This window comes from Carcharhinus amblyrhynchos, chromosome 21 (genome assembly GCF_965287045.1).
Source record: "Carcharhinus amblyrhynchos chromosome 21, sCarAmb.v2.hapA, whole genome shotgun sequence".
NCBI lineage: Eukaryota > Metazoa > Chordata > Chondrichthyes > Carcharhiniformes > Carcharhinidae > Carcharhinus > Carcharhinus amblyrhynchos.
The window spans coordinates 51,238,418-51,266,261 of record NC_137344.1 but is presented as its reverse complement, the minus strand read 5'-3'; the positions used below and the strand labels follow the sequence as shown (position 1 = coordinate 51,266,261).

At 47.4% G+C, this 27,844-nt stretch overlaps 1 protein-coding gene across 2 annotated transcripts; it reads right to left on the bottom strand.

The window, feature by feature from the left end:
• Positions 1–72: 72 nt before the first annotated feature.
• On the bottom strand, positions 73–27,844 carry mif4gdb (MIF4G domain containing b). Of its 2 annotated transcripts, XM_080209157.1 has the most exons (7): positions 27,693–27,844; positions 20,074–20,329; positions 14,229–14,352; positions 10,590–10,699; positions 9,012–9,167; positions 7,557–7,649; positions 73–1,012 (listed from the first exon to the last, which is right to left on the bottom strand). In XM_080209157.1, exons 3-7 carry the CDS (start codon positions 14,326–14,328, stop codon positions 785–787), a joined length of 687 nt encoding a protein of 228 aa, XP_080065283.1. In that variant the 5' UTR covers positions 14,329–14,352; positions 20,074–20,329; positions 27,693–27,844; the 3' UTR covers positions 73–784. The 2 variants fall into 2 exon arrangements, with proteins under 2 accessions (XP_080065283.1, XP_080065285.1); XM_080209159.1 differs by lacking the exon at positions 20,074–20,329.

The following is a 27,844-nucleotide window of genomic DNA, read 5'->3' as shown; positions in this document are numbered from 1 at the left end:
TTCCTCCCTGTCCCTGTCTCTTCCCTCCCCACACTGCACCCATCTCCCCACCACCACCCCCTCCCCCCCAATTCGGAGACTAGGCAACATTGCCCAGTATTGTCACTGTATGAGCCGTACTGTGACATATTGCAATGAGCATTGTTAGTGTTAGCACCTCACCAGTCTTAAAGAACAAACACTGTCCAGCACCGCTGCCTCACAGCGCCAGGGATCCAGGTTCAATTCCGGCTTCAGGTCTCTGGTTGTGTGGAGTCTGCACATTTTCCCCGTGTCTGCACAGATTTCCTCTGGATGCTCTGGTATCCTCCCACAGTCCAAAGTTGTGTGAGTTAGGTGGATTGGCCATGGGAAATGTGTGAGGTTATGGGGATAGGGCGGAGGAGAGTTGGTGCAGAATCAATGGGCTGAATGGCCTCTTTCTGCACTGTAGGGATTTTCTGGTTCTGACCCATTTGTGATGATCTGTGATGAAGCTGCCATGTAGGGAGTGCCATCAGCTTTCGGGAAATAGATACATTAAAAAAAATCCTTGGGCGTAAAGATTTATCTTTGGGTGTGAGCTGGTACCAAGCACCGATTCCAAATGCAGTAATCACTTCCAACATTATCAAAAGACTATCAAAAAGAGTTCAATGATTGGGAATGTGGACCATCAGCGCCCTCAGCTGGCGAGTGCCCCATACACCAGTCACCTTAAAAATCAACGCAAGCTTTCACTTTGCTGAAATATCACTTGCAGAAAAGGCTTCTCAGTGCTTCTCTCCCCATTTCCACGCCTGCCTCAGTCTGCCACTTCACTGTAGTAATATTTCTGAGCACTCTCGGACATCTTCCATCCCCCAGCACGGAATTCAATAATCTCCAAGAGCAGCAAGCGGGACAGAGAGGACGGTTGGTGCTGGAGCAGGAAGCCATCTCGTAACTGGCAGAAGAGATCATCCATCCTCTGACTGTTCATCTTCTGTAACTGCTCCCCAATACGATGCAACTGCAGCACCAGACAGTCCACCTAGAGTGGGGAACAGACAGAGACAGCAATCAGTCCATCTACAGATAGAGAGAGAAAATGAGGGGATGGTGAGAGAGAGTTTAACTTAAAACAGTGGTACACCTAATAGTTTTAGAAAGTGAAAAGGTAAAAAGTAGAAACTGTAATTTGTGGAATTGTAAATTCAGGTAAAGGGAAAATTAAAAGGTGCAAAGTAATTAAACCAGGAAAAAGAAATTTAAAGATGTAAAACATGAGAGCGGGCAGAGGTTTAAGTTGTGTGTTTAAGTTAGACAAATTAATGGAATATAGCAAAGAGACTGAATGAATTGTAGACACAATTCGACTTGGAAGCTATGGTGAACTAGACATGACTGAGACATGGATACAAGACCATCAGGACTGGGAATCAGATCAATCAGGTTCTAAAGTCGACAGGAAACAATGCGAAAATAGCAGAGAGGGAGTAGTAACCCTGCTGGTTAAGAGTGAAATCATGTGAATGATTAAAGAAAGGATGTAATCAAAAGTAAGCAGATAGTGGAAACTTCCTGGGCTGAATGAGAAAATAAGATATAAGACCGTTTTGGGAGTTGTGTTTGGACACCTGACAAAGTGTAGAGTATATCCCTGTGGAATAGAGGCAGAATGATTTAAATGGGCAATTTTAACTTTTGTCTAAATTGGAGTCAGCAGATTAGTGCATGTCAGAAAGGCAATACATTTCTGGAGTTTGTCCAGTGTAGTTTGCTACAGTAACATGTCGTGGAAGCAAGGAGCTAACATGTTACATCAGATATAGCAACGCACCACATCAAATTAACAGCCTAAACAGTGCATGAACAATCATCTCATAGTGATGATAATATAATTGAGTTTAACACACAAACACAATGGCAGAAAGACAGTTTAACTGGTTAAACTCTGAAGAATTGGGAGAAAGAAGAGTGACAAGATTCTCGATTTAGGTGTGGCTGAGTTCACATAATGAGACACAGGATCACTGAGTGACACCAAAAAGAATCCAATACAGAATCAGTTTATACCCCTCAGCGGCAAGTGCTGTACTCGCCAAAGATAACAGCCACAACTGTGTTTTTTGAGGAGGTGACTAAAATGATTAACGAGGGAGGGGCTGTGGATGTTGTCTACATGGACATTAGAAGGCATTTAGCAAGATCCCTCATGGCAGGTTGGTACAAAAAATTAAATCTCGTGGGATCAACGAGCTAGATAGATTCAGAACTGGCTTGGCCACAGAAGACAGAGGGTAGAAGTGGAAGGGTGTTTTTCTGAATGGTCATCTGTAACTAGTGATGTTGCGCAGGGATCAGTGCTGGGACCTCTGCTGTTTGTAATATATATAAATGACTTGGAAGAAAATGTAGCTGGTCGACAGTAGGACTAGGGGGCACAGCCTCAAGATAAAGGGGGGGTGGTTTAGAACAGAGTTGAGGAGGAATTTCTTCACTCAAAGGGTGGTGAATCTCTGGAATTCTCTGCCCGTTGAAGTGGTGGAGGCTGCCTCGCTAAATATTTTTAAGACGCGGGTTGATGGGTTTTTGATAAGTGAGGGGATTAAGGGTCATGGGGAGAGGGCGGGAATGTGGAACTGAGCCACGACAGATCAGCCATGATCTTATTGAATGGCAGGGCAGGCTCGAAGGGCCAGATGGCCTACTCCTGCTCCTATTTCTTATGTTCTTATGTTCTGGTTAGCCAGTTTGCGGATGATACTAAGATTGGAGGAGTTGCGGATAGTGATGGGGATTGTCAGAGAATACAGCAGGAAAACTGGGCAGAGAAACGGCAGATGGAACTTAATCTGGACAAACGCGAGGTGAGGCATTTGGTAGATAAATGGCAGAATCAGGAGCACTGACACACACACAGATCTGGGAGTACAGGTTCACAGATCCTTAAAAATGACATTGACACACAGAGATGCCCATGCATATCTGTGTGGACAGGTTCACAGATCCTTAAAAATGGCAGCACAGGTGGAAGAGGTGGTGAAGAAAGCATATGGCATACTTACCTTCATTGACCAGGGAATCAAGTATAAAAGGTGGGAAATTATGTTGCAATTGTATAAAATGTTGGTTAGGCCACATTTGGAAAACTGTGTCCAATTCTGGTCACCACACTACCAGAAGAACGTGGAGGCTTTGGAGAGAGAGTGCAGAAAAGGTTTATCAGGATGTTGCCTGGGATGGAGGTTATTAGCTTTGAGGAAAGATTGAATAAACTGGGATTGTTCTCCCTGAGAAGATGGAGACTGAAGGGCAACCTGATATAAGTTTATCAAATTATGAGAGGTATAGATAAGGTGAACAATTGGAAGCTTTTTTTCCCAGGGTAGAAATGGCAATTACAAGAGGACACAAGCTCAAGATAAGGTGGGGGAGGGGCGGGGGGGGTTCAGTGGAGATGTGCGGGTAAACTTTTTTTTACACAGAGGGTGCTGGTGGCCTGAAATGCACTGCCAAGTAAGATGGTTAGAGTCATAGAGTTTTACAACATGGAAACAGGCCCTTTGGCCCAACCTGTCCATGCCACCCTTTTTTTGAAACCCAATTGCCCGCATTTGGCCCATGTCCCTTTATACCCATCTTACCCATGTAACTGTCTAAATACATTTTAAAGGACAAAGCTGTACCTGCCTCAATTACCACTTCTGGCAGCTTGTTCCAGACACACCACCTTCTGTGCGAAAAAATTGCCCCTCTAAACCCTTTCGTATCTCTCCCCTGCTCACCTTAAAACCTATGCCCTCTAGTTTTACACTCCCCTAGTTTTGGGAAAAGATATTGACTATCTAAAGAATAAAATCAGCCCGGGAAACAGGCCCTTCGGCCCAACGAGCCCGTGCTGCCATCTCAACACCACCAGTCCCCCTCTCCCCCCACGACCCTTGTCTAATGTTTTATGGCCAGCCAGATTGAGGGAAACTGATTTAGGGACAATTTATTCCTGCCAATCAGCCTAACAGCACATCTTTGGGGTGTGGGAGGAAACCGGAGCACCCGGAGAAAACCCAGGCAAGCACGGGGAGAATGCGCAAACTCCCATAGACACCGGCCCAAATCCATGTGTCTGTGCAGCAATCAGCGATAGTCACTGAGCTGTCGTCTTGCCCAGTATCTTGTCCAGTTTAGGCACACACTAACGACATGAAGCACTAGGCCAATCCTGAACAACCAAGAGCAGCCCCAGTACGACCCATCGCGTGTATGCCCCTCGTTGGACACGAGGTGGACCGACTTAAAACCTGTGAATGAAAAGAGAAATTGATCTGTTGATCTAGTTGATCTGTGCCCCTCATTATTTTATAGACCTCTATAAGATCACCCCTCAGCTCCAGAGAAAAAAAATTCCCAGTTTATCCAGCCTCTCCTTATAACTCAAACCATCAAGTCTCGGTAGCATCCTAGTAAATCTTTTCTGCACTCTTTCTAGTTTAATATTATCCTTCCTGATAATGTAGGGTGACCAGAATTGCACACAGTATTCCAAGTGTGGCCTTACCAATATCTTGTACAATTTCAACAAGATGTCCCAACTCCTGCATTCAATGTTCTGTCCAGTGAAACCAAGCATGCTGAATGCCTTCTTCACCACTCTGTCCACCTGTGACTCCACTTTCAAGGAGCTATGAACATGTACCCCTAGATCTCTTTGTTCTGTAACTCTCCCCAACGCCCTACCATTAACTGAGTAAGTCCTGCCCTGGTTCAATCTACCAAAATGCATCAGCTCACATTTATCTAAATTAAATTCCATCTGCCATTCATCAGCCCATTGGCCCAATTGATCAAGATCCCATTGCAATGTGAGATAACCTTCTTTACTATCTGCTATACCATCAATCTTGGTGTCATCTGCAAACTTACTAACCATGCCTCCTATATTCTCACCCAAATCGTTAATATAAATGACAAATAACAGTGAGCCCAGCACTGATCCCTGAGGCACACCACTGGTCACAAGCCTCCAGTTTGAAAAACAATCCTCTACAACCACCCTCTGGCTTCTGTCATCAGGCCAATTTTGTATCCATCTGGCTACCTCACCCTGGATCCTGTGAGATTTAAGCTTATGCAACAACATACCATGTGGTACCTTATCAAAGGCCTTGCTAAAGCCCATGTAGACAACATCAACTGCACGGCCCTCATCTACCTTCTTGGTTACCCCTTCAAAAAACTCAATCAAATTTGTGAGACATTATTTTCCACTCACAAAGCCATGCTGACCATTCCTAATCAGTCTTTGCGTCTCTAAATGCCTGTAGATCCTGTCTGTCAAAATATTTTCCAACAACTTACCCACCACAGATGTGAGGTTCACTGGCCTGTATGTAGTTCCCAGGCTTTTCCCTGCAGCCCTTTTTAAACAAAGACACAACATTTGCCACTCTCCAATCTTCAGGCACCTTACTTGTAACTATCGATGATTCAAATATCTCGGCTAGGAGACCCGCAATTTCCTCCCTAGCTTCTCATAATGTTCGGGGATACACTTCATCAGGTCCTGAGGCTTTAACTACCTTGGAAGCTTTAAGAGTTCCAGCACCTCCTTCTCTGTTATATGTACAGATTAGAAAAGTTAGCCATATTTAAGACTTATCTTGATAGGCATATGAACAAACGGGAAATAGAAGGATATAGCTGTTGGTCTAGATTGGTAAATGTGATTCTGCAGGCTTGGAGGACAGAAGGGCCTGGTCATGCACTGTACTGGTCTTTGTTTTTTGTTCTAGTTGCTTGAAGAGGGGAGAGAAAAAGCAAACTAAGACGCAAGAAGTAACACAGGTCTTGGTGAAAGGGAATAAACAAAGAACAGAAAATAAGTTACAAAAAGGACGTTAAAGCAATATCAAAATCAACACAACTTTTGCAATTATATTGGGAAAAAGTCAGTCAGGAGCAATGTTGAAAACTGTGAACAGTGATATTGTCAATGAAGATGCTGTGACAGGCTGGTCTTTGTGTGTCAGCATTTCCTGTGGAGGAAAGGGTCAGAGGTCAGAATGCCGGAAATCCCAAGGAACCGAATATTGAATTGGAGATAGGGGGTCCACAAAACTGACATAACCAAACCAACAGTAATGAAAAAATAATAATGATAAACAAGACAAAGCCCCAGAAGCCAAAGGTGAGGACATTGCAGAGGCTCGAACCAGAATCTTCCAAATTTCATCCATTCACCCAGCTCTCTGAGTGAGCAACTCAACCAATTACATTCTCCCACCTTCTCCCTGAAACCCTACACATTCATTCTCTTCCAATAACTGATTCCCTTTTGGAAGCTTTGATTGAACCTGCTGCCACCACACTCTCAGACAGTATATTCCAGATCCTAACCACTCGCTGTGTGAATCTGTCTCCACCACACTCTCAGACAGTACATTCCAGATCCTAACCACTCACTGTGTGAATCTGTCTCCACCACACTCTCAGACAGTGCATTCCAGATCCTAACCACTCACTGTGCGAATCTGTCTCCACCACACTCTCAGACAGTGTATTCCAGATCCTAACCACTCGCTGTGTGAATCTGTCTCCACCACACTCTCAGACAGTACATTCCAGATCCTAACCACTCACTGTGTGAATCTGTCTCCACCACACTCTCAGACAGTGTATTCCAGATCCTAACCACTCACTGTGCGAATCTGTCTCCACCACACTCTCAGACAGTGTATTCCAGATCCTAACCACTCACTGTGTGAATCTGTCTCCACCACGCTCTCAGACAGTGTATTCCAGATCCTAACCACTCGCTGTGTGAATCTGTCTCCACCACACTCTCAGACAGTGTATTCCAGACTGTAACCACTCTCTGTGTGAATCTGTCTCCACCACACTCTCAGACAGTACATTATACATTGTAATGTTTTTGGAGGTTGGTCAGAGTTGATCAACTGGCAGAGTCCACAGGCTCAGCAATGGAAAGGCAAGTCTAGATGGAAGAATGGTGTCCACACTGGGCAAATAGAGAGATGATTGGGGGTGGGGGGCGGAATGGGGAAGTTGGTGTTGTTGCTCATGAGGAGGTGGCACAAAGATGCCTCGAGGAGACACTATCGAGAGGAGCGGAGGGAAGCTTATCTAACAGGGAATCAGTGGCATGGAAACAATGCAACAGACCAGCTGACCAGAACCAAAGTGGGGTTTGGTGGATTGGCCATGCCATATTGCCCCTTAGTGTCAGGGGGACTAGTGGGGTAAATATATGGAGTTATGGGGATAAGGCCTGGGTGGATTGTTGTCAGTGCAAACCCGATGGGCCAAATGGCCTCCTTCTGCACTGGAGGGATTCTATGATTCTAAAGTCTGTAACAGAGATGTGAGAGAGCAGCAAGTCATACAGGAGAGAAATGAAAGAATGTGTGACCAGACAGGAGATAAAAAGAACAGACATAAAAACAGGAAGACAAAAGTCAAAATAGATGCAAAGAGCACTGAGAGAGAGAAGGAAACAAGACCCAGATAATCAGGCAGAGATAGGGGATCAGGGATGCAGGGTGATCCAGTGTATCTGAACTTGATTCCTTCCTCACCTCCTCTTCATTCTGGAGAGAATCAGATTGGGTGAGACGCATCAAACAGTCATAGACAGGGTTAACCAGCGCCATCATGGGCATGTTATTGACCTGAAATAGAAAACAGGAGTCAGAGGCCTGGTACACTCTTCATAAAAGCTCCATTCTCAAACTGAACACCAATAACCCACCCTGGGCACATCATAACCTGCCTAGGGTTCAAAGTGGTCAATGCCACCTGACCTGGGCAGCATCTCAATGACCTGATTAGAGATGGGCGGGAGTGCGGGTGGGGAACTCAATAGGTTTGCCACTGCCCTTTCCTGATGTTGTGCCAGTACGTGGTCTACCCGAGGTTGCTGAGCCACTACAGTCGGGATTTATCTTAACCTCTCCAGGAAGCTGGGGAGCAGATCAACGTTCTTCACTCGGTAACCTGCTGCATTTATATAACACCTCTGGCCATGATGCTTAGCAGCACTGTGATCAGCATGATTCGGTTAAACAATAAATTCCAGATCAGGTCCTGGCTGCTCTCCCCTCTCTCATCCAAACCTGGAGAGCGGCCATTCTGTCAGTCTGAGAGCAGCACGGATCGGGCTCTGATATGGCCCCAGTGTAACCCTGGTTACCAGCACATTCTGATCAGAATATTAAAGTCAGGGTGGCACGGTAGCACAGTGGTTAGCACTGCTGCTTCACAGCTCCAGGGTCCTGGGTTCAGTTCCCAGCTCGGGTCAGTCTGTGTGGAGTTTGCACATTCTCCTCATGTCTGCGTGGGTTTCCTCCAGGTGCTCCGGTTTCCTCCCACATTCCAAAGATGTGTGGGTTAGGTTGATTGGCCGTGCTAAGAAATTGCCCCTTAGTGTCCAGGGATGTGTAGGTTAGAGGAGATTAGTGGGTATAATATGTAGGGATATGGGGGTAGGGCCTGGGTGGGATTGTGCTCAGTGCAGAGTCTATGGGCCGAAGGGCCTCTTTCTGCACTGTAGGGTTCTATGATTCTATGATCTTCTCCATCTCAACCAGTGTAGATCATAACAGCACCAACCAACAGCTGAAAATGCCACTCTGTCAATCACAGGCCCATGATGTGGAGATGGCGGCATTGGACTAGGATAAACAGAGTAAGAAGTCTCACAACAACAGGTTAAAGTCCAACCAGTTTATTTGATAGTAAACCCACAAGCTTTTGGAAACGCTGTTCCTTCATCAGGTGTGTGGAAGGTTTCACATACCTGACAAAGGAACATCATTTCCGAAAGCTTGTGGGATTACTATCAAATAAACTGGTTGGATTTTATCCTGGTGCTGTGAGACTTCTTACTGTAATCACAGGCCCACACAGAGAGCTAGACAGGAGTGTTTTATACTGTATGGGAGGCGGGTGGTGTAACTGTCAGAGTGTTTTAACTGAGTATTAGTTGCTTCCAGGCATAGCCCAGGCACGAGATTCTGGAATGTGAGACTCACCTTCAGGTAATCAAAGATGTTGCAGATGAAGGTGACCAAACAGACCCAATCATTCACTGAGCGCTCTCGAACCTGTTCCTTCACCAGGAATTCCTGCTGCAATCGGATCAGGATGTTACGTCTGAAGTTGCTGTTCCCACTCTGCTTGTTCTCCGCCTGGAGATAAGGAGAAACAGTTTGTACTGAGGCAGCGAGCCTGACCCTGGGGTCCGGCCTGTACTGAGGCAGCGAGCCTGACCCTGGGGGCCGGCCTGTACTGAGACAGCGAGCCTGACCCTGGGGTCCGGCCTGTACTGAGGCAGCGAGCCTGACCCTGGGGTCCGGCCTGTACCGAGGCAGCGAGCCTGACCCTGGGGGCCGGCCTGTACCGAGGCAGCGAGCCTGACCCTGGGGGCCGGCCTGTACTGAGGCAGCGAGCCTGACCCTGGGGTCCGGCCTGACTGAGGCAGCAAGCCTGACCCTGGGGGCCGGCCTGTACTGAGACAGCGAGCCTGACCCTGGGGGCCGGCCTGTACTGAGGCAGCAAGCCTGACCCTGGGGTCCAGCCTGTACTGAGGCAGCGAGCCTGACCCTGGGGGCCGGCCTGTACTGAGGCAGCGAGCCTGACCCTGGGGTCCAGCCTGTACTGAGGCAGTGAGCCTGACCCTGGGGGCCGGCCTGTACTGAGGCAGCGAGCCTGACCCTGGGGTCCGGCCTGTACTGAGGCAGCGAGCCTGACCCTGGGGGCCGGCCTGTACTGAGGCAGCGAGCCTGACCCTGGGGGCCGGCCTGTACTGAGGCAGTGAGCCTGACCCTGGGGTCCAGCCTGTACTGAGGCAGCGAGCCTGACCCTGGGGGCCGGCCTGTACTGAGGCAGCGAGCCTGACCCTGGGGTCCCGCCTGTACTGAGGCAGCGAGCCTGACCCTGGGGGCCGGCCTGTACTGAGGCAGCGAGCCTGACCCTGGGGGCCGGCCTGTACTGAGGCAGCGAGCCTGACCCTGGGGGCCGGCCTGTACTGAGGCAGCGAGCCTGACCCTGGGGTCCGGCCTGTACTGAGGCAGCGAGCCTGACCCACTGCGAGTGCATGAGAAAGACTTATATTTACGCAGCATAATTCACCTGCTCAGGTCACTCCAAAACATTTGGGACGTTATAGCAATTACTGAAACATGGCGCCAAAACATTTGGAACTATCTGAAGTATGATCACTGTTGAAATGTAGGAAACATGATAGCCAATGTGCAGAGCAAGATTCCACATCAACAGGGTGATAATGAGCACGTATCCAGTTTTTGTCTTGTTGACTGAGGGACAAATATCAGCCAGGACACTGGAACAAATTTCCCTGCTCCTCTTCAAAACAGTGGATGGGGGATTTTGACACAAATTTGAAAGGCATCCAGGATTTTGGTTAAACATCTTATCGGTGGAGAATGGTGGATCTGAACAAGGCGGATGGAAGTGATCAGAACTATTTGTGGGAGGCTAAATGCCAACACGGGCACTCCTTCCAGTGGCACCCAAGACTACTGGGATTTTGGACTTTCAGTGGTCCATGTGTGGGCAAGGGGTGTATCTCCCACAGTTCCACACTGTACCTGTACTATAGTGTAGCAAATGCGGCCAGCTTCTTTACTGAACACCAGATCCTTCATGGATTGCTCGATTATCACAGATGCCACTTTCTCCAAGTCAACTGAGGCAGGTTCTGTGAAACAAGAATCACATTTAACCCTCAGTCTCCTTGCTCATAGAAACACTCCGACAATGCGGGATACACAACAGCTCTCCGAGCCTGGCTTGTTCCAGTCGGAATCTCAGCATGCAGAAGAGGCTATTATCCCATATTTACCGCGGACCAATTTAACATCATACATCACAGAAAGGGACCACTGTGCCATCTGATAAGAAGCTATCTGATTATTCCCATGGCACAATGACCTCCCTGCAAATTCCACCTCGATATCCCATTCCCTTTGGAAATTCCTACTGAATCTAGCGACATGGAGCTGAATTTTATCCATCCTTTGGGTTGATAGATGGTTGGGTGGATGATGTAATACCATGGACACTGCCCACACATTAATTTTATGGGTGGTCTGTCAGCCCATGGACCAATCGAGGCCCTTAAGTGGCCAATCATTGGTGATTTGGGCCTCTTTGTGCCACTGCTGCAATTTCCTTGTCAGCCAGGGCTGGCATCAGGTGACAAGCTCAATTACAGCAACCATTACATTTTAAACTCAAAGAAAGGCATGCCTCGTCTATGCAAAGGATTTGATAATTTAACCCTTTAGCCCTGATATCTGTCTCCATCGTTTCATTGCTGATCGTAATAATTGACTGGAGAAAACTTTTCCCTCTTTGCTTTTGTCAGGTTCCTGATCTTTTCCCCATCCATTTCCCCTCAACAGAGAGTGCATTGGCTAGCACAGTTTCTTTTTATTCACTATTAGCTATGAGGAGAGGTTGGAGAAACTTGATTTGTTTTCACTGGAGTGACGTAGGTTGAGGGGAGAGCTGATAATAGTCTACAAGATAATGAGAGGCATGGACAGAGTGGATAGTCAGAAACTTTTTCCCATGGTGGAAGAGTCAATTATTAGGGGGCACAGGTTTAAGGTGCGAGGGGAAAGGTTTAAAGGAGATGTACGAGGCAGATTTTTTACACAGAAAGTGGTGGGTGCCTGGAACTCGTTGCTGGGGAAAGGTAGTGGAAGTAGATACAGTAGTGACTTTTAAGAGGCGTCTTGACAAATACATGAATGAGAAGGGAATAGAGGAATGTGGACCCCGGAAACATAGGGGGTTTTAGTTAAGTCAGGCAGCACGGTTGGTGCAGGCTTGGAGGGCTGAAGGGCCTGTTCCTGTGCTGTAATTTTATTTGTTCTTCATGGGCGTCGCTGGCTAGCCAGCATTTATTGCCCATCCCTAATTGCCCTCAAGAAGTTGGTGGTGAGCTGTCTTCTTGAAACATTGTAAAAAGTCTCACAACACCGGGTTAAAGTCCAACAGGTTTATTTGGTAGTGATGAAGAGTGATCAGTATGAGTGATCAGATGAGTGTCAGGTGAGTGATGAAGGGGCAATGGTCCAAAAGCTTGTGCCACCAAATAAACCTATTGGACTTTAACCTGGTGTTGTGAGGCTACTTACTGTGCCCACCCCAGACCAACGCCAGCATCTCCACTTCTTGAAACATTGCAATTAATGTGGTGTAGGTACACCCACAGTGCTGTTAGGGAGAGGGTTCCAGGATTTTCACCCAGTGATAGTGAAGGAACAGTGATATATTTCCAAGTCAGGATGGTGAGTGGTTTGGAAGGGAACCTGCAGGTGATGGTGTTTCCAGGTATCTGCTGCCCTTGTCCTACTAGATGGTGAGTTCGTGCAATGAATCTTGTAGATAGTACACACTGCTGCCATTGACTGTTGGTGGTGGAGGGAGTGAATGTTTGTGGATGGGGTGCCAATCTGTGTCCTGGATGGTTTGAACTTCTCAAGTGATGTTGGAGCTGCACCCGTCCAGACCAATGATAGTCTCTCACTGGCAGCACTCCATTCCATCAGGAATGGGGGAGGTTTGATTAGTTGGAAAGGAAAATGCCCCCCAGTGCGGATGCTGGCAAGTGGTCAGTGTCAGTGTTCTGTATCCTTGAGTCCCCGCAGTCCCAGAACAGGAACTGGATCGGGGGAATCTGGTTGGAGATGGGGATCCCAGTGGTTCTCAGCCCCTGTAACACACTTACTGATAAACAGACTGACAGACTCACTGAATAGCATAGAATCTCTACCGTGCAGAAGGAGGCCAAGTGGCCCATTGAGTCTGCACCAACCCTGTGAAAAAGCATCTTTCCCTGCCTCAGCTCTTTACTCTACCCCTGTAACCTCATACATTTACTCCGCTAATCATAGAATCCCTACAGTGCAGGAGGCCGTTTGGCCCATCAGGTCTGCACTGACTCTGAGAAAGACCTCCTTATCCAGTCCCACTCCCCCCACCCTATTCCCGTAACTCCGCTAATCACAGAATCCCAGTATTGCAGGAGGCCTTTGGCCCATCAACTAGACTTTCGAATGGACCTACCTCACAATAAGTTGATCTTTCTCTATATCCTAGCTATGACTGTAACAATACATTCTGCACTGACTCCTTTCCTCCTCAATGAGTGGTATGCTTTGTCTGTATCGCGTGCAAGAAACAACACTTTTCACTGCGTGTGACAATAATAAATCAAGTCAAATCAAAGTCTGACAGAATATCTTATCCAGGCTCTATCCCCATAACCTCACACATTTACCATGGCCAATTCACCTAACCTGCACACTTTTGGACTGTGGGAGGAAACCCATGCAAACACATGGGTTTGTGTGGGGAGGACGTGCAGACTCCACACAGTGATCCAAGGTTGGAATCGAACCCAGATTCCTGGCGCTGTGAGGCACCATGTTAACCCTCCAAATAGTCTCCACTGGGGACAGGACCCTAATCTCAGTCCCCTGTATACAAGAGATGGTCTGAGTTGACCAGCAGTGCAGGGTGCTGGCACAACATCATGTGACCTGTAGTGACATAAGCAGAGGGGATCATGGGATTTTGGGACTCTTCCATCTTAGACTGCACATAAGCAAATCTCCTAAATAAAACTACATCATGTCTGACTTTAACCCTTAGGTGTGGCATCTCAATACTGTTCTTTTTGCTGAAATTCCCAATCAGTATTTACCACGTGCCCAGAGCCAATCACCCTGCACAGTGCAGGCGACATCGCCCTCTATGGAACTGAGTTCCAGGAAGCATGAAGATCTCATGTTAACTAACATGTACAATCTCAGAATGGTTATTGTGCAGGAGGCCATTTGGCCCATCGTGTGCGCACCGGCTTTCCAAACGAGCACCATGACAAGATGCCACCCTCCTGCCTTTTCCCCGTACCCTGTTTGTGACCTCACACCTGACCAGTGGGGCCCCTCTGTTAGGGAGGAACAAACACTGGCCAGGAGAGGTGGGGCCCCGCTGGGAATCTCTGCAGGAAAATGTTTGTGCGGCTGTGAGTTCAGCTTGCAATACCTCCTGCGATAGTCCATCGACATCCCACTGGATTGGCTTCTGCTCACTATGTGGCCAACAGTGTGAGGTTCGTGAGGGCAGCTGAGACCCCGCACACACTAGGTCTGGGAGGAGAGAGAAACTAAATGCCAGAATTTTCCATCGCTCTCAGCACTTCACACACTGACCTTTCAGGGCTGTTTTCAGCAGCTGCTGAGTATCTGCATCAAAGGACTGGATCTTGTAATCATCCTTGGCTGAACTTTCCATGGTTGGTTCTTTGGTCATGCACACGAACGCTTCAGAGGCAGCCTGGAAAGAGTGGGAGGATGTCAGTCAGTGACAAACAGACGGACGGAGAGAGGCAGACAATCTAACAGGGGCCAACAGGACAAACTGAGAAACAATCATTCCTGCTCTTAAGGGAAATGGTATCTCATGCTCAATAAATGGATAGAGGGTACATTCCAATTTAATAACCCGGATTCCTGGCGCTGAACCATTTTTCTGCCTAGTCCCACTACCTGGACCTGGACCATATCCCTCCACACCCCTCTCATCCATGAACCTGTCCAAATTTTTCTTAAATATTAAAAGTGAACCCGCATTTACCACTTTATCCGGCAGCTCATTCCACACTCCCACCACTCTCTGTGTGAAGCAGCCCCCCCCCTAATATTCCCTTTAAACTTTTTCCCCTTCATTCTTAACCCATGTCCTCTAGTTTTTTTCTCCCCTAGCTTCAGTGGAGAAAGTCTGCTTGCATTCATTCTATCTATACCCATCAATTTTATACACCTCTATAAAATGTCCCCTCATTCTTCTACGCTCCAGGGAATAAAGTCCTAACCTATTCAATCTTTCTCTGTAACTCAGCTTCTCAAGTCCCAGCAACATCCTTGTAAACCTCCTCTGCACTCTTTCAAAAGAACAAGAACAATAAAAGAACAACCTTATTAATATCCTTCCTGTAATTAAGTGACCAAAACTGCACACAACACTCTAAATTCAGCCTCACCAATGTCTTATACAACCTCACCATAACATTCCAACTCTTATACTCAACACTTTGATTTATAAAGGCCAATGTACCAAAAGCACTCTTTATGACCCTATCTACCTGTGACACTACTTTTAGGGAATTATGTATGTGTGTTCCCAGATCCCTATGTTCTACTGCACTCTTCAGTATCCTACCATTTACCTTTTAGTTCTACCTCAGTTTGTCCTAATTAGATTAGATTAGATTAGAAGGAGCGAGAGATGATGATGGACACGAGGGGGGTGGTCAGAGGCAAAGCACAGGCCAAAAGACCAGCAGCATCCGTGCTACACAGTTAACCACTGCAGCGCCATTACACAGTCTAAAGGCAACAAAGAAGTGCCAACAAGGAGCAGAATCCGGGCAGAGTTTCCGGCGAGAGGTCACTGAGTATGGTCAGGTCAGGGGGTGAAAGGTCAGCTCTCTCTCAGATCCTGCAGTCTCCTTATATTTCGAATTTGAAACTTCCTCCTTTCTACTTTGTGTATTTGTTTTTGGAACGTGGACATAAGTTTTAGTTTATAAGTGTCACAAGTAGGCTTACACTAACACTGCAATAAAGTTACTGTTAAAATACCTTAGTTGCCACACTCCGGCACCTGTTTGGGTACACTGAGGGAGAATTTAGCAGAGCCGATGCACCCAACCAGCACATCTTTTGGAGTGTGGGAGGAAACTGGAGCACCCAGAGGAAACGCAGATACGGGAAGAATGTGCAAACTCCACACAGTGACCCAAGCCAGGAATCAAATCTGGGTCCCTGATGCTGTGAGGCAGTAGTGCTAACCACTGTGCCACCAACTGACAACGACTATGGTAGAGTCAGCCAGCTTCTCCCCCCCACCCCTACACACCCTGCCCCCCCAACTCTCCGGTTATCTTCAGCACACTGTGGTGATGTGCCATCTTTGTGTAACTTTTTGGTCAGAGGGCTGCCACACTGATCTGGCCCTGGAAGCACACAAAAGCCAGATTGGACAGGGATGGCAGATTTATCATCATCAATCACATTCGTCGTCAATCCAAGAGCGTCATGGGCTCTTATACCTCCTTCGTCCTATCCTTTTCTACATCCTAACCCCTCCCCTTCAATCCTGCCCCAACATCACAGCAGCCCCTCTCACGGGAAGCCCATACCTTGCCCAGCCCAGGGTTACCGTACTATGTGTGTGGAAAATCGATCTCCCGGATTTCCCTCCCTCTGACAGTCCGGTTCCTTACTGATCTGCACTGGATCAGGGAGCTCCCAGTACCAGGCCCCAGTCTGAAATCCCACCCACAATATACACAATGGCTCTGCCACAATGTGCCAAGTCAGCACCGGGCTGGCAGCAATGAATGGGGATCACGAGGATCACTGTCTTTGTCTGCTGAATCCGGAGGCTTTTATTCATCAGTTCGTGTTCAATGGACCTGAACACCAATCAGTCACAGGCATGTGGATTAGCAGCCAGTCAGGAAAATACTAAAAAGTGTCAAGTCTCCATTTTTCCTCTTCTCTCTGACTTGTCCAGGGGTTGTGGGGCCCATACATTCTGACAACGTCCCAAATGCCTCAGCAAGTTGTCAGGTTTAGTGAGTGATGGCATCATGTTCAATTGCCTCTCAGGGTTTATTAATTCACAGAACGTGGGCTTAACTGGCTGGCCAGCATTTATTACCCATCCCTAATCACCCTCAAGAAGGTGGTAGTGAGCTGCCTTATTGAACCAGTGCACTCACCATCCTGACTTGGAAAAATACCACCGTCCCTTCAATGTCACTGTGTCCAAAACCTGGAACTCCCGCCCCAACAGTACTATGGGTGTACCTGCACCACATGGACTGTAACAGCTCACCACCACATTCTCAAGGGCAATTAGGGATGTGTGATAAATGCTGGCCAGCCAACAAAACCCGCATCCCATGAATGAATAAAAAAAAGTAACCTTGAGAGGCAATCAAAGGTCTGGGACTCCATTCTCAGCCCTGGCATTAGCTGTGGGTCCATTAGTAATAAATTGGAGTCAGAAGTCCATGTATCGCAAGGCCTGTCCAGAGGCTTCAGCACAATCTCCAAGCACCAATGCAGTACTGAGGGAGTGCTACACTGTCAGAGGTGCTAACTTCTGTATGAAACTCAGGCCCGTCTCCCCCTCTCGGTGGAGCTTAAAGGTCCATGGCACTATTTGGAAAAAAGCAGGGGAGTTTTCCATGGCGTTCTAATGAATATTTAACCTCAATCAACATGGTAAAGGGACACAATCTGCTCATAATCGCCATTCCTTCACTGTCGCTGGTCAAAATCCTGGAACTCCCTCCTTAACGGCACTGTGGGTTTACCAAGGAGACAGTGGTATCGTGCTCATGTGACTGGGCTAGTGACCCTGAGGCACAGGCTAACGTTCTGGGGACATGGTTTCAAATCCCAGCGAGGTGGAATATAAATTAATCAAATTGAAAGCTAGGCTCTGTAATGGTGACCATGAACTATACCATTCAGCCCATTCAGTCTGCACCAACCCTCCAACAGAACATCCTACCCAGCCCCACCCTTCGCCCTATCCCCCATAACCCCACACATTTATCCAGATAATTCCCCCTAACCTACACATCTTGGGACATTAATGGGCAATTTATCATGGCCAATCCACCTAACCTTTTTTCATTACTCATTCATGGGACACAGGTATTGCTGGCTGGCCAGTATTTATTGCCTATCCCTAGTTGCTCTTGAGAAGATGGTGGTAAGCTGCCTTCTTGAATCGCTGCAGTCTATGTTCTGTGGGTTGACCCACATTGCTGTTAGGGAGGGAATTCCAGGATTTTGATTGACCGACTGCGAGGGAATAGTGATATATTTCCAAGTCAGGATGGTGACTGACTTGGAGGGGAGCTTGTAGGTGGTAATGTTCCCATTTATCTGCTGCCCTTGTCCTTTTAGATGGAAATGGTCATAGGTTTGGAAGGTGCTAAGGATTTTTGGTGAATTGCTGCAAATCTTTGGACAGTGACCCAAGCTGGGAATTGAACCCGCTGTGCCACCCTAAATGATTGTTGTAAAATCTCATCTAGTTCACTAATGTCCCTTAGGGAAGGAAATCGCCTACCTGTCAGACTCCAGAGCCACAGCAATGTGGTTGGTGTTTAACTGCCCTCTAGAATGGCCTATGAGGCTGAATGGAGTTTTAACTTTTAATATGCTGAAAGATCTTCAATCAAGCAAAGCTGACTCTTTTGGTTGAAGTTGGATTTTTCACTATGCTGGGATTTCTTGTGGCCAATGCCCTGGAATTTGTCAAAAGACAGAAGGTGCCAGATTTTAACAGCTTGTCCTTGGCAGAGAGAAACTCTGTAGAGACTCTTGGAGCCAGTGTTCCTTATCTGGGCATTGGAACGTAAACAATCAGCACTTAAGGGGCCGAGGTATGATGAGGCCTGAAGTGACCAATGCCACTATTCTGCCTGAATCTGATTGGACTAATCGAATTATTCAATTGAGGTTTCTGATCAATTCATTGGCTGGATGGCAGAGAATCTCCCAGAAGCAAGTTGGGAATTGTGGATAAAAAGATATGGAAGCCTTTGTTTGCCAGGGATAATTCGAAGAAACCATCACAAGAAGACGTGTGCCCTGTAGGCTGCTTCAGAGGAGGAGAAGATAGATTCTACACCAAGGATATTTTTTGGCCAAGGTTTTCCTAAACTCGGTCGTATCTATTTTCTGTTAAAGTCAAAGTTGATGTTTAGTTAAAGTTGATGTTCAGTTTAAGAGTTGAAGTTCAGTTGAGAGTTGACATTCAATTTGAGTTAAAGTTCAGTAAAGAGTTAATGAGTTGCAACTGTTTATGTTTGAGTTGGAACTAGAAGTGTTAAATAAAGAAATAATTGAATTACTGTCCTTGTTTGTCTTATTAAACTGGAATGCCTGGAAGGTGTTTAACTTAAAGCTCTCAGACCACTCAGAAGGAGGACAGTTAGGGATGGGTAATAAATGCTGCCAGCTGCGCATACATCCCACGAAAGAATAATTTTTTAAAACCTGCATGACATAAACTGCAGTGGTTCAAGATGGTGACTCACAATCACCTCGCCCCACGAGAGAGGCAATTGGTCTTCCCAATGGCCCCCACAATCCACTGAAGAATGCTTTTAAATGGGGGAAGAGGAATCCTGGTTAATCTTTGCCCTCTTAATGCTGCAACACCTCGATTGGTCATATTGGCATTAATCAGCTAACTCCCCACTGACAGTTAATTTGTGAGTCACTGACAAGACATGTCCCACTTTGATTCCTTGTCTGTGCAGCTTCTGAACCAAGGCATTGCCCGCCACATTTTCTCTCTGTCACAGAAAGGCAGCTGGAAAAATTTTCATAGCTGATCCCATACTGCTGTCACACTGTTGCTGCTGACTGCTCAGTGACCCTGCAGCAAATTAAGTGTGTCAGCACACTGGGTGCAGGCAGAATAGTGTGGCAATGATCCCTTTAGTTGATTAACCAACCCAGATTGCCCACACTCATTCACAAAAGTGTCTGTCTTCAGTGAGGGAGTCCATGTATCAAGAGAGTAACACATATAAATGACTTCAGGGGACAGAGAGAGAGCAAGAAACCAGGTAACAGAATCATTCTTGGAGCCCCTGGATTTTAATGCAACAGCACAGACAGTGCCACTGGTGAGGCAGTAAACGCTATTGTTTGATAAACTCTGGAGAGCAGCTTGTAAAGTGCAATCAATGAAAGTCTGAAATCTTGGATTAATTGTCCAACTCAGACAAATATTAGAATAAACTTGTATTTCCATCATTCAGACCCTCAGGCCAACACTGTTGACAGAGCAGCTTACCTTCAGTACTGCACTGGAATATCAGTCTGCAATGTGAACTCAAGTCTCTTGGGTGGGATCCAAACCCATAACCTCTGACCGTGAGGGGACAATGCTACCACTGAGGTTTGGCTGACGTATACATTGTGAGAAAAGCCCCAGAAACAGCCGGAAAAAACCCACCTTTTAAAGGGTAAAAAGTTTTGATTTGGAATCTATCCTTTGCCGAGAGCTGCTGGGCACCTGTAAGATTTTTCCAGGATCGATTACTGACAGTAACAACTCTTACAATTTTTTATGAAAGGGTATTCTGTAGCAGTCTGGTGGCCCCAGAGGAAGGGGCAATGGGGTTAGAGAATATCCACTTCACTCTGATCTTGTCACTGCTCACTGATTCCCCACTGGAAAGTTCACGTGTGTGAGGATGGAACACAATAATCTGTGGAGAATTAAAGTGAAAGGATAAGTGAATTTGAGAAAGTGCAGAAAGAGAACGTGAGATGAACTGCAAATGTAAGTGTGGATGTGTGTGCAAAGTGTTTGCGAGAACTTGTCTTAAAATATAAGTGTAGATTAGCTTCAGCGTTACTGTGTGTGAGTTAATGTTTCTGGGTGTGTGTGTGTGTGTGAGAGAGACAGACAGAGTTAGTGTGTGGGGGCATGTATGTGACAGTCAGTGTGCGGGGGTTTGTCTGTGTGCAGGTGTGTGTATGTCAGTGAGCAGTGAGTATGTGAGAGTTAGTGTGCAGGGCTGAGTGTGTGAGTTAATGTGCGAGGTTGTATGTGAGATAGTGTGTGGGGCTGTGTGTGTGTGTATGAGAGGTAGTGTGTGGGGGAGTGTGTGTATGCATTAGTGTGCAGGGATCTGTGTGTGAGTAAGTGTGTGCGGGTGTGTGTGTGACTTGGTGTGTGTGGGAGAAAGAGTTAATATGCTGGGGAGTGTGTGAGAGTTGGTGTGCAGGTATGCGTGTGTGTGAGTTAGTATGAAGGGCAGTGTGTGTGTGCATTAGTGTGCAGGGATGTGTGTGTAAGTGTGCAGGGGTGTGTTTGTGAGAGAGTTAGTACGCTAGGGAGTGTGTGTGAGTTGGTGTGCAGGTGTGTGTGTGCAAGTTAGCGTGCGGAGCTCTGTGTGTGGATGAGACAGTGTGCGGGGCTCTGTGTGTGTGTGTGTGTGTGTGTGTGAGAGAGCGAGAGACAGAGTTATTGTGTGGGATGTATGTGTGTGTTAGCATGCAGGGGTGTGGATGTGTGTGTGTGTGAGAGTTAGTGTGTCTGAGTGTGTATGTGTGAGAGAGTGAGTTGTGTGTGCAGATGTGTGTGTGTGTGGCTCAGTGTGCACAGGTGTGTGTGTTATTGTGCGGGGGTGTGTGTCTGTGAGTTAGTGTGTAGGGATGTGTCTGTAAGTGCACACGGGTGTATGGGTGTTTGTGTCTGTGAGAGAGTTAGTGTACAGGGACTTGGTGCACAAGTGAATTGGTGTGTGTGCGTGTGAGGGTGTGAGATAGTGTGTGGGGGTTACGTGTGGGAATTAACGTGGGGGTGTGTGTGTGTGTGAGAGAATTGGTGTGTGTGAGTTAATGTGCAGCGATGTGTATGAGAGTTCATGTATATGTGAGTTACTGTGTGTGTGTGTGAGTGTGTTAATGTGCAGAGCTGTGTGTGCGGGTTTGTATGTGAGAGTTAGTGTGCAGGTGTGGGTGAGTGTGTGCACGTGTGTGTGAGCTAGTGTACGGGGGGCTGTGTGTGTGTGAGTTGGTGCATGGGGTGTGTGTGTATGTGTATATACGAGTTAGTGTGCGGGTATGTCTGTGAGTGTGTGCGAGGTTGTGTGTGCGTGTGTGACAGAGTGAGTTAGTGTGCGGATGTGTGTGTGAATTAATGTTCGGTTGTGTGTGTTAGTTAGTGTACAGGGAAGTGGGTGTGTGTGTTAGCATGCGGGGCTCTCTGTGTGAGTAAGTGTGCGGGGTTGTGTGTGTGAGTTTGTGTATGTGTGTGTGAGGTGTTAATGTGCCGGGGAGGTGTGTGTGATTTAGTGTGTGGGAGTGTGTATGTGGGGGAGTTAATGTGCCAGGGGTGTGTGTGCATTTGTATGACTTAATGTATGGGTGTCAATGTGTGTGTATAAGTTAGTGTGCAGGAATATGTGTGTGAGTTGGTTGCGGGTGTGTCTGTGTGTGACTTAGAGTATGGGGGATGTGTGTGTGTGTTAGTGTGCGAGTGTGTGTTTGTGTGGAAGCTAGTGTGCGGGGTTGTGTATTTGGCTCAGTGTGCAGGGGTGTGTGTGCATTATTTTGCAGGGTGTGTGTGTGAGTTAGTGTGCATTATTTTGTAGGGTGTGTGTGTGAGTTAATGTTCGGTATTGTGTGTGTGTGAGAGTTAATGTGCAGGTGTGTGTGTGCATGTGAGAGTTAGTGTGTGTGAGGTAGTGTGCAGGGGCATACATGTGTGTGTCTGTGTGAGTGTGTGCGGTGGTTGTACGCATGTGCACGTGTATGAGAGAGAGAGTTACTGTGCTGTGTGTATGAGTTAGTGTACGGTGTGTGTGTGTTAGTGTGCAGGGGGAGTGTGTGTGAGAGAGAGTGAGTTGTATGCGCAGGTGTGTGTGTGGCTCAGTGTGCAGGAGCATGTGTGTTATTGTGCGAGCATATGCGTCTGTGTGAGTTAGTGTGTAGGGGTGTATCTGTGTGAGTAAGTGTACATGGGTTGTGGGTGTTTGTGTCTGTGAGAGTTAGTGTGCAGTGGTGTGTGTGAAACTTGGCGCACATGTGTGTGTGTGTGTGAGATAGTGTGTGGGGGTTGTGTGTGTGAATTAGTGTGGGTGTGGGTGTGTGTGTATGAGAGAGTGTTAGTGTATGTGGGGTTGTGCGTGTGTGTGAGAGTTAATGTGCGGTGGCGTGTATGAGAGTTCATGCGTGTGTATGTGAGTTACTGTGCATGCGCATGTGTATGAGAGAGAGAGTTACTGTGCAGGTGTGTGTGTGAGTTAATGTGCAGAGGCGTGTGTGAGTGTGTGCGTGTGTGTGAGTTGGTGCTTGGGGATGTGTGTGTGAGTTAGTGTGCAGGGATGTCCATGAGTGTGTGTGTGCGAGGTTGTGTGTATGTGTTAGGGTGTGGGATATGTGTGTGAGAGTTGGTGCGCATAGCTGTGTTAGTGTGTGTGTGACTTAGTGTGTGGGAGTGTGTGTGTGTGTGTTAATATGCCAGTGTGTGGGTGTGTGTGTGTGTGTGTGTGTGTGTAAGTTATTGTGCAGGGATGTGTGTGTGAGTTGGTGTGCGGGTGTGTCTGTGTGTATCTGACTTAGAGTGCACGGGATGTGTGTGTGTGTTAGCGTATGGGTGTGTGTGTGGCAGCTAGTGTACGGGGGTGTGTATGTGGCTCAGTGTGCAGGGATGTGTGTGTGCATTATTTTGCTGGGTGTGTGTGAGTTAGTGTGCTGTTGTGTGTGTGCGCGTGTGTCTGTGAGTTAGTGCGCATGTGTGTGTGTCTGAGTTAATGTTTGGATTTGTGTGTGTGTGTGAATTACTGTGCAGATGTGCGTATGTGTGAGACTTAGTATGCAGGGGGTGTGTTTGTTTGTCAGTGCGCAGGGATGTGTGTGTGAATTATTGTGTAGGGGGTGTGCGTATGTGTGAGTTAGTGTGCTGGAGTATGTGTGTATGTTAGTGTGCAGTGTGTATGTCTGTGTGTGTGAGAGAGTTAGTGTGTAGAGGTGTGTTTGTTAGTGCGTGATGTGGTTGTGGATATGTGTGTGTGTGTGAGTTAGTGTGTGGGGGTGTGTGTTATTGTGTGAGTTACTGTGTGCAAGTGTGTGCGCGTGTGTGTGTGTGTTAGTATGCAGGTATGTGTATGAGTTAGTGTGTGGGAATGTGTGTGCGAGTTAGTGTGCCCAGGTGTATGTGATTTAGTGTGCAGGGATGTGTGTGTGTGTGTGTGTGTGTGTGGGTTAGTGTGCAGGGGTGTGTGTGAGAGTTAGTGTACGGGGGGTGAGAGTATGCGAGTTAGTGTGCAGGGATGAGTGTGCATTAGCGTGCGGGGGTATGTGTTTGTGAATTAGTGTGAGAGTCAATGTGAGGGGGTATGTGTGGATTAAGGGGGATTAAGGGTTATGGGGAGAGGGCGGGAAAGTGGAACTGAGCCACGACAGATCAGCCATGATCTTATTGAATGGCGGGGCAGGCTCGAAGGGCTAGATGGCCTCCTCCTGCTCCTATTTCTTATGTTCTTATGTGTGTCTGTGTATGAGTTGTGTGCGTGCGAGTTAGTGTGCGAGGGTGCATGTGTGAGAGAGTTGATGTGCAGGGGTATGTGTGTGTGAGTTAGTGTGTGGGGATATGTGCATGAGTTGGTGTGTGGAGGTGTATGTGTGTTTGTATGACTTAGCGTACGGGGAGGTGTGTGTGTGTTAGTATGTGGGGGGAGGTGTGTGTGTGTTAGTATGCGGGAGTACATGTGTGTGAGTTAGTGTTCCAAGGTGTGTGTGAGTTAGTGTGCGGTGGTGTGTGTGAGCTAGTGTGCGGTGGTGTGTGTGTGTGTGTGAATTAGTGCATGGTGTGTGTGTGTGTGTGAGACTAAGAATGCAGGGGTGTGTGTGTGAGCATGTGTATGGTGTTGTGTGCATGTGTGTGAGTTAAGTGTTCAGAGGTGTGTGTGTGCGTGTGAGTTAGTGTGTGTGAATGAGTGAGCGAGTTGCCGGTTATGAGTGTATTTGAGAGGATATGTGTGATTATGCTATTGAGTGAATGTATTTGAATCATAGAATCCCACAGAGAGAAGGAGGACATTTGACCCATCGAGTCTGCACCGACCACAATCCCACCCAAGCCCTATCCCCATGTATTTACACTAGCTAGTCCCTCTGATATGTAGTGGCAATTTAGCATGGCCAATCCACCTAACCTGCACATCTTTGGAGCGTGGGAGGAAACCCACGCAGACACGGGAAGAATGTGCAAACTCCACACAGTGACCCAAGCCGGGAATCAAACCCGGGTCCCTGGTGCTGTGAGGCAGCAGTGCTAACCGAATCCGCCTCCACCACTGTTGCTGGCAGCCCATTCCACGCACTCAACCACTCTCTGACATCTCCTCTGTACCTACTCCCCAGCACCTTAAACCTGTGTCTTCTTGTGGCAACCATTTCAGCCCTGGGAAAAAGCCTCTGACTATCTAATCGATTAATACTTCTCAGCATCTTATACAGGTGTGTGGGAGGTTCTGATCAGAGAAAGGCATATAAAGTCACACATAGTTTACAGAATACTGATTAGAATGCAAGTCTTTACAGCTAACCTGCTATTCAAGTCTTAAAGATGCAGACAATGTGAGTGGAGATAGCATTAGGCATAGGTTAAAGAGATGTGTATGGTCTCCAGACAGGACAGGTAATGAGATGTTGCAAGTTCAGGCAAGAGATGGGGGTTACAGATAGTGCAACATGAACCCAGGATCCCAGTTGAGGCCGTCCTCATGTGTGAGGAACTTGGCTATCAGTCTCTGCTCAGCAACTCTGCACTGTCGTGTGTCGTGAAGGCCGCCTTGGAGAGCCTTTACCCGAATATCAGAGGCCGAATGTCCGTGACCACTGAAGTGTGCGCCAACAGGGAGGGAACAGTTTGTTCAGGTCTGGAGACAATACACGTCTCTTTAACCTGTGCCTAATGCTATCTCCACTCACATCGTCTGCACCTTTAAGATTTGAATAGCAGGTTAGCTGTAAAGACTCGCATGGGCGGCACGGTAGCACAGTGGTTCGCACTGCTGCTTCACAGCTCCAAGGACCTGGGTTCGATTCCCGGCTTGGGTCACTGTCTGTGTAGAGTTTGCACATTCTCCCCGCATCTGCATGGGTTTCCTCCCACAGACCAAAGACGTGTCAGTTAGGTTGATTGGCCATGCTAAATTGCCCCTTGGTGTCCCAGGATGCATAGCTAATAGGGATTAGTGGGTAAAATATGTAGGGATATGGGGATAGGGCCTGGGTGGGATTGTGGTCGGTGCAGACTCGATGGGCTGAATGGCCTCTTTCTGCACTGTACGGTTTCTATGATTCTAATCAGTATTCTGTAAACTGTGTGTGCCTTTATATGCCCTTCTCTGATCAGAACTTTCCACACACCTGACGAAGGAACACCATTTCTGAAAGCTTGTGGGTTTATTATCAAATAAACCAGTTGGATTTTAACCTGTTGTTGTGAGACTTCTTACTGTGTTTACCCCAGTCCAACGCCGGCATCTCCACATTATTATTACACCTTTCCAGGATCTGCTTCCCAATCTGTTCCTCAACATCCCTGTTACTATTGGGCAGCCTATAGAAAACACCCAGTAAAGTTGCTGACTCCTTCCTGTTCCTAACTTCTACCCACATAGACTCCGTAGACAATCCCTCCATAGCGTCCACCTTCTCTACAGCCATGACACTATCTCTGATCAACAGTGCCACTCCCCCACCTCTTTTGCCTCCCTCCCTGTCCCTTCTGAAACATCTGAAACCCGGCACTTGAAGTACCCAGTCCTGTCCCTGAGTCATCCAAGTCTCTGTAATGGCCGCAACAGCACTTTTCTAAGTAGTGATCCACGCTCTAAGCTCATCCACTTTGTTCACAACACTCCTTGCGTTAAAATAGACACATCTCAAACCTTTGGTCTGAGCGCTCCCCTTATCTATCACCTACCTATCCTCCTACATTAACACTGCAATGAAGTTACAGTGAAAATCCCCTATTCACCACACTCTGGCGCCTGTTTGGGTTGACTGAGGGTGAATTCTGCATGGCTAATGCACCTAACCACCACGTCTTTCAACTGGCTTTTTGAACGGTTGTGTTTTAGTGAGTGTGTAACTATATTTAAGAGAGTGAATGTGTTTGTGAATGACTGCATTTATGTTTGAGTGCCAGCGTATTTGAGTCTGTTTTTGCTAATGAGGGTGGTGACTGAGTGTGAGAGAGTGAGGAAGTGTTCATGAGTGTGTGAGTGAATGTGTTTACGAGTGGGTGAGAATGAGTGACAGAATGAATGAGTGAGAGAGTGAGTGAGTGTGAGAATGAGTGAGAGAGTGCATGTTCATGAGTGTGGGAGTGAGTGTGTTTATGCTTGAGAGTTTATGACTGAGTGAATGAGTGAGTTTGTGACTGAGTTTATTCGTGAATGTGTTTGAGTGAGTGAGTTTTTGAGTTTATGGGTGAGTGCGTTTATCAGTGAGTGAGAGTGTTTATGAGGGAATGCTTTAAGAGGGAGTGAGTGAGTGAGTTTGAGTGAGGAGTTTATGACGGAGTTTGAGTGAGGAGTTTGTGAGAAGTGAGTGAGTTAGGAGTTTATGAGGGACTGTGGGTGAGTTTGAGTGAGGAGTTTATGAGGGAGTGAATGAGTTTATGAGGGACTGTGGGTTTGAGTGAGGAGTTTATGAGGGAGTGAGTGAGGAGTTTATGAGGGAGTGAGTGAGGAGTTTATGAGTGAGTGAGTTTGAGTGAGTGAGGAGTTTATGAGGGAGTGAGTGAGTGAGGAGTTTATGAGGGAGTGAGTGAGTGAGGAGTTTATGAAGGAGTGAGGAGTTTATGAGGGAGTGAGTTTATGAGTTTGAGTGAGTGAGGAGTTTATGAGGGAGTGAGTGAGTTTGAGTGAGTGAGGAGTTTATGAGGGAGTGAGTGAGTTTGAGTGAGTGAGGAGTTTATGAGGGAGTGAGTGAGTTTGAGTGAGTGAGTGAATGGCCGCACAGAGTTTGGCTGTGATGTCTCCGGCAGTCGAATTGCCGGGGCCCGCTGCTATCCCATCCCTGTGAAGGCCGAGTGGAGCCGCTTACCTGGGGCAGCTGCTGGGACTCCGGGGCACCGGGAGAGGCATCGCTGGCAGGCGGGACTCGGCCTCTGGATCCAGCGACAGTTCCCAGCCCCGCAGCGCTTCCTCCTCGTCATTTCCTCAGAGCGGAACCAGCCCGCGCTCTCCCTCCGCCAC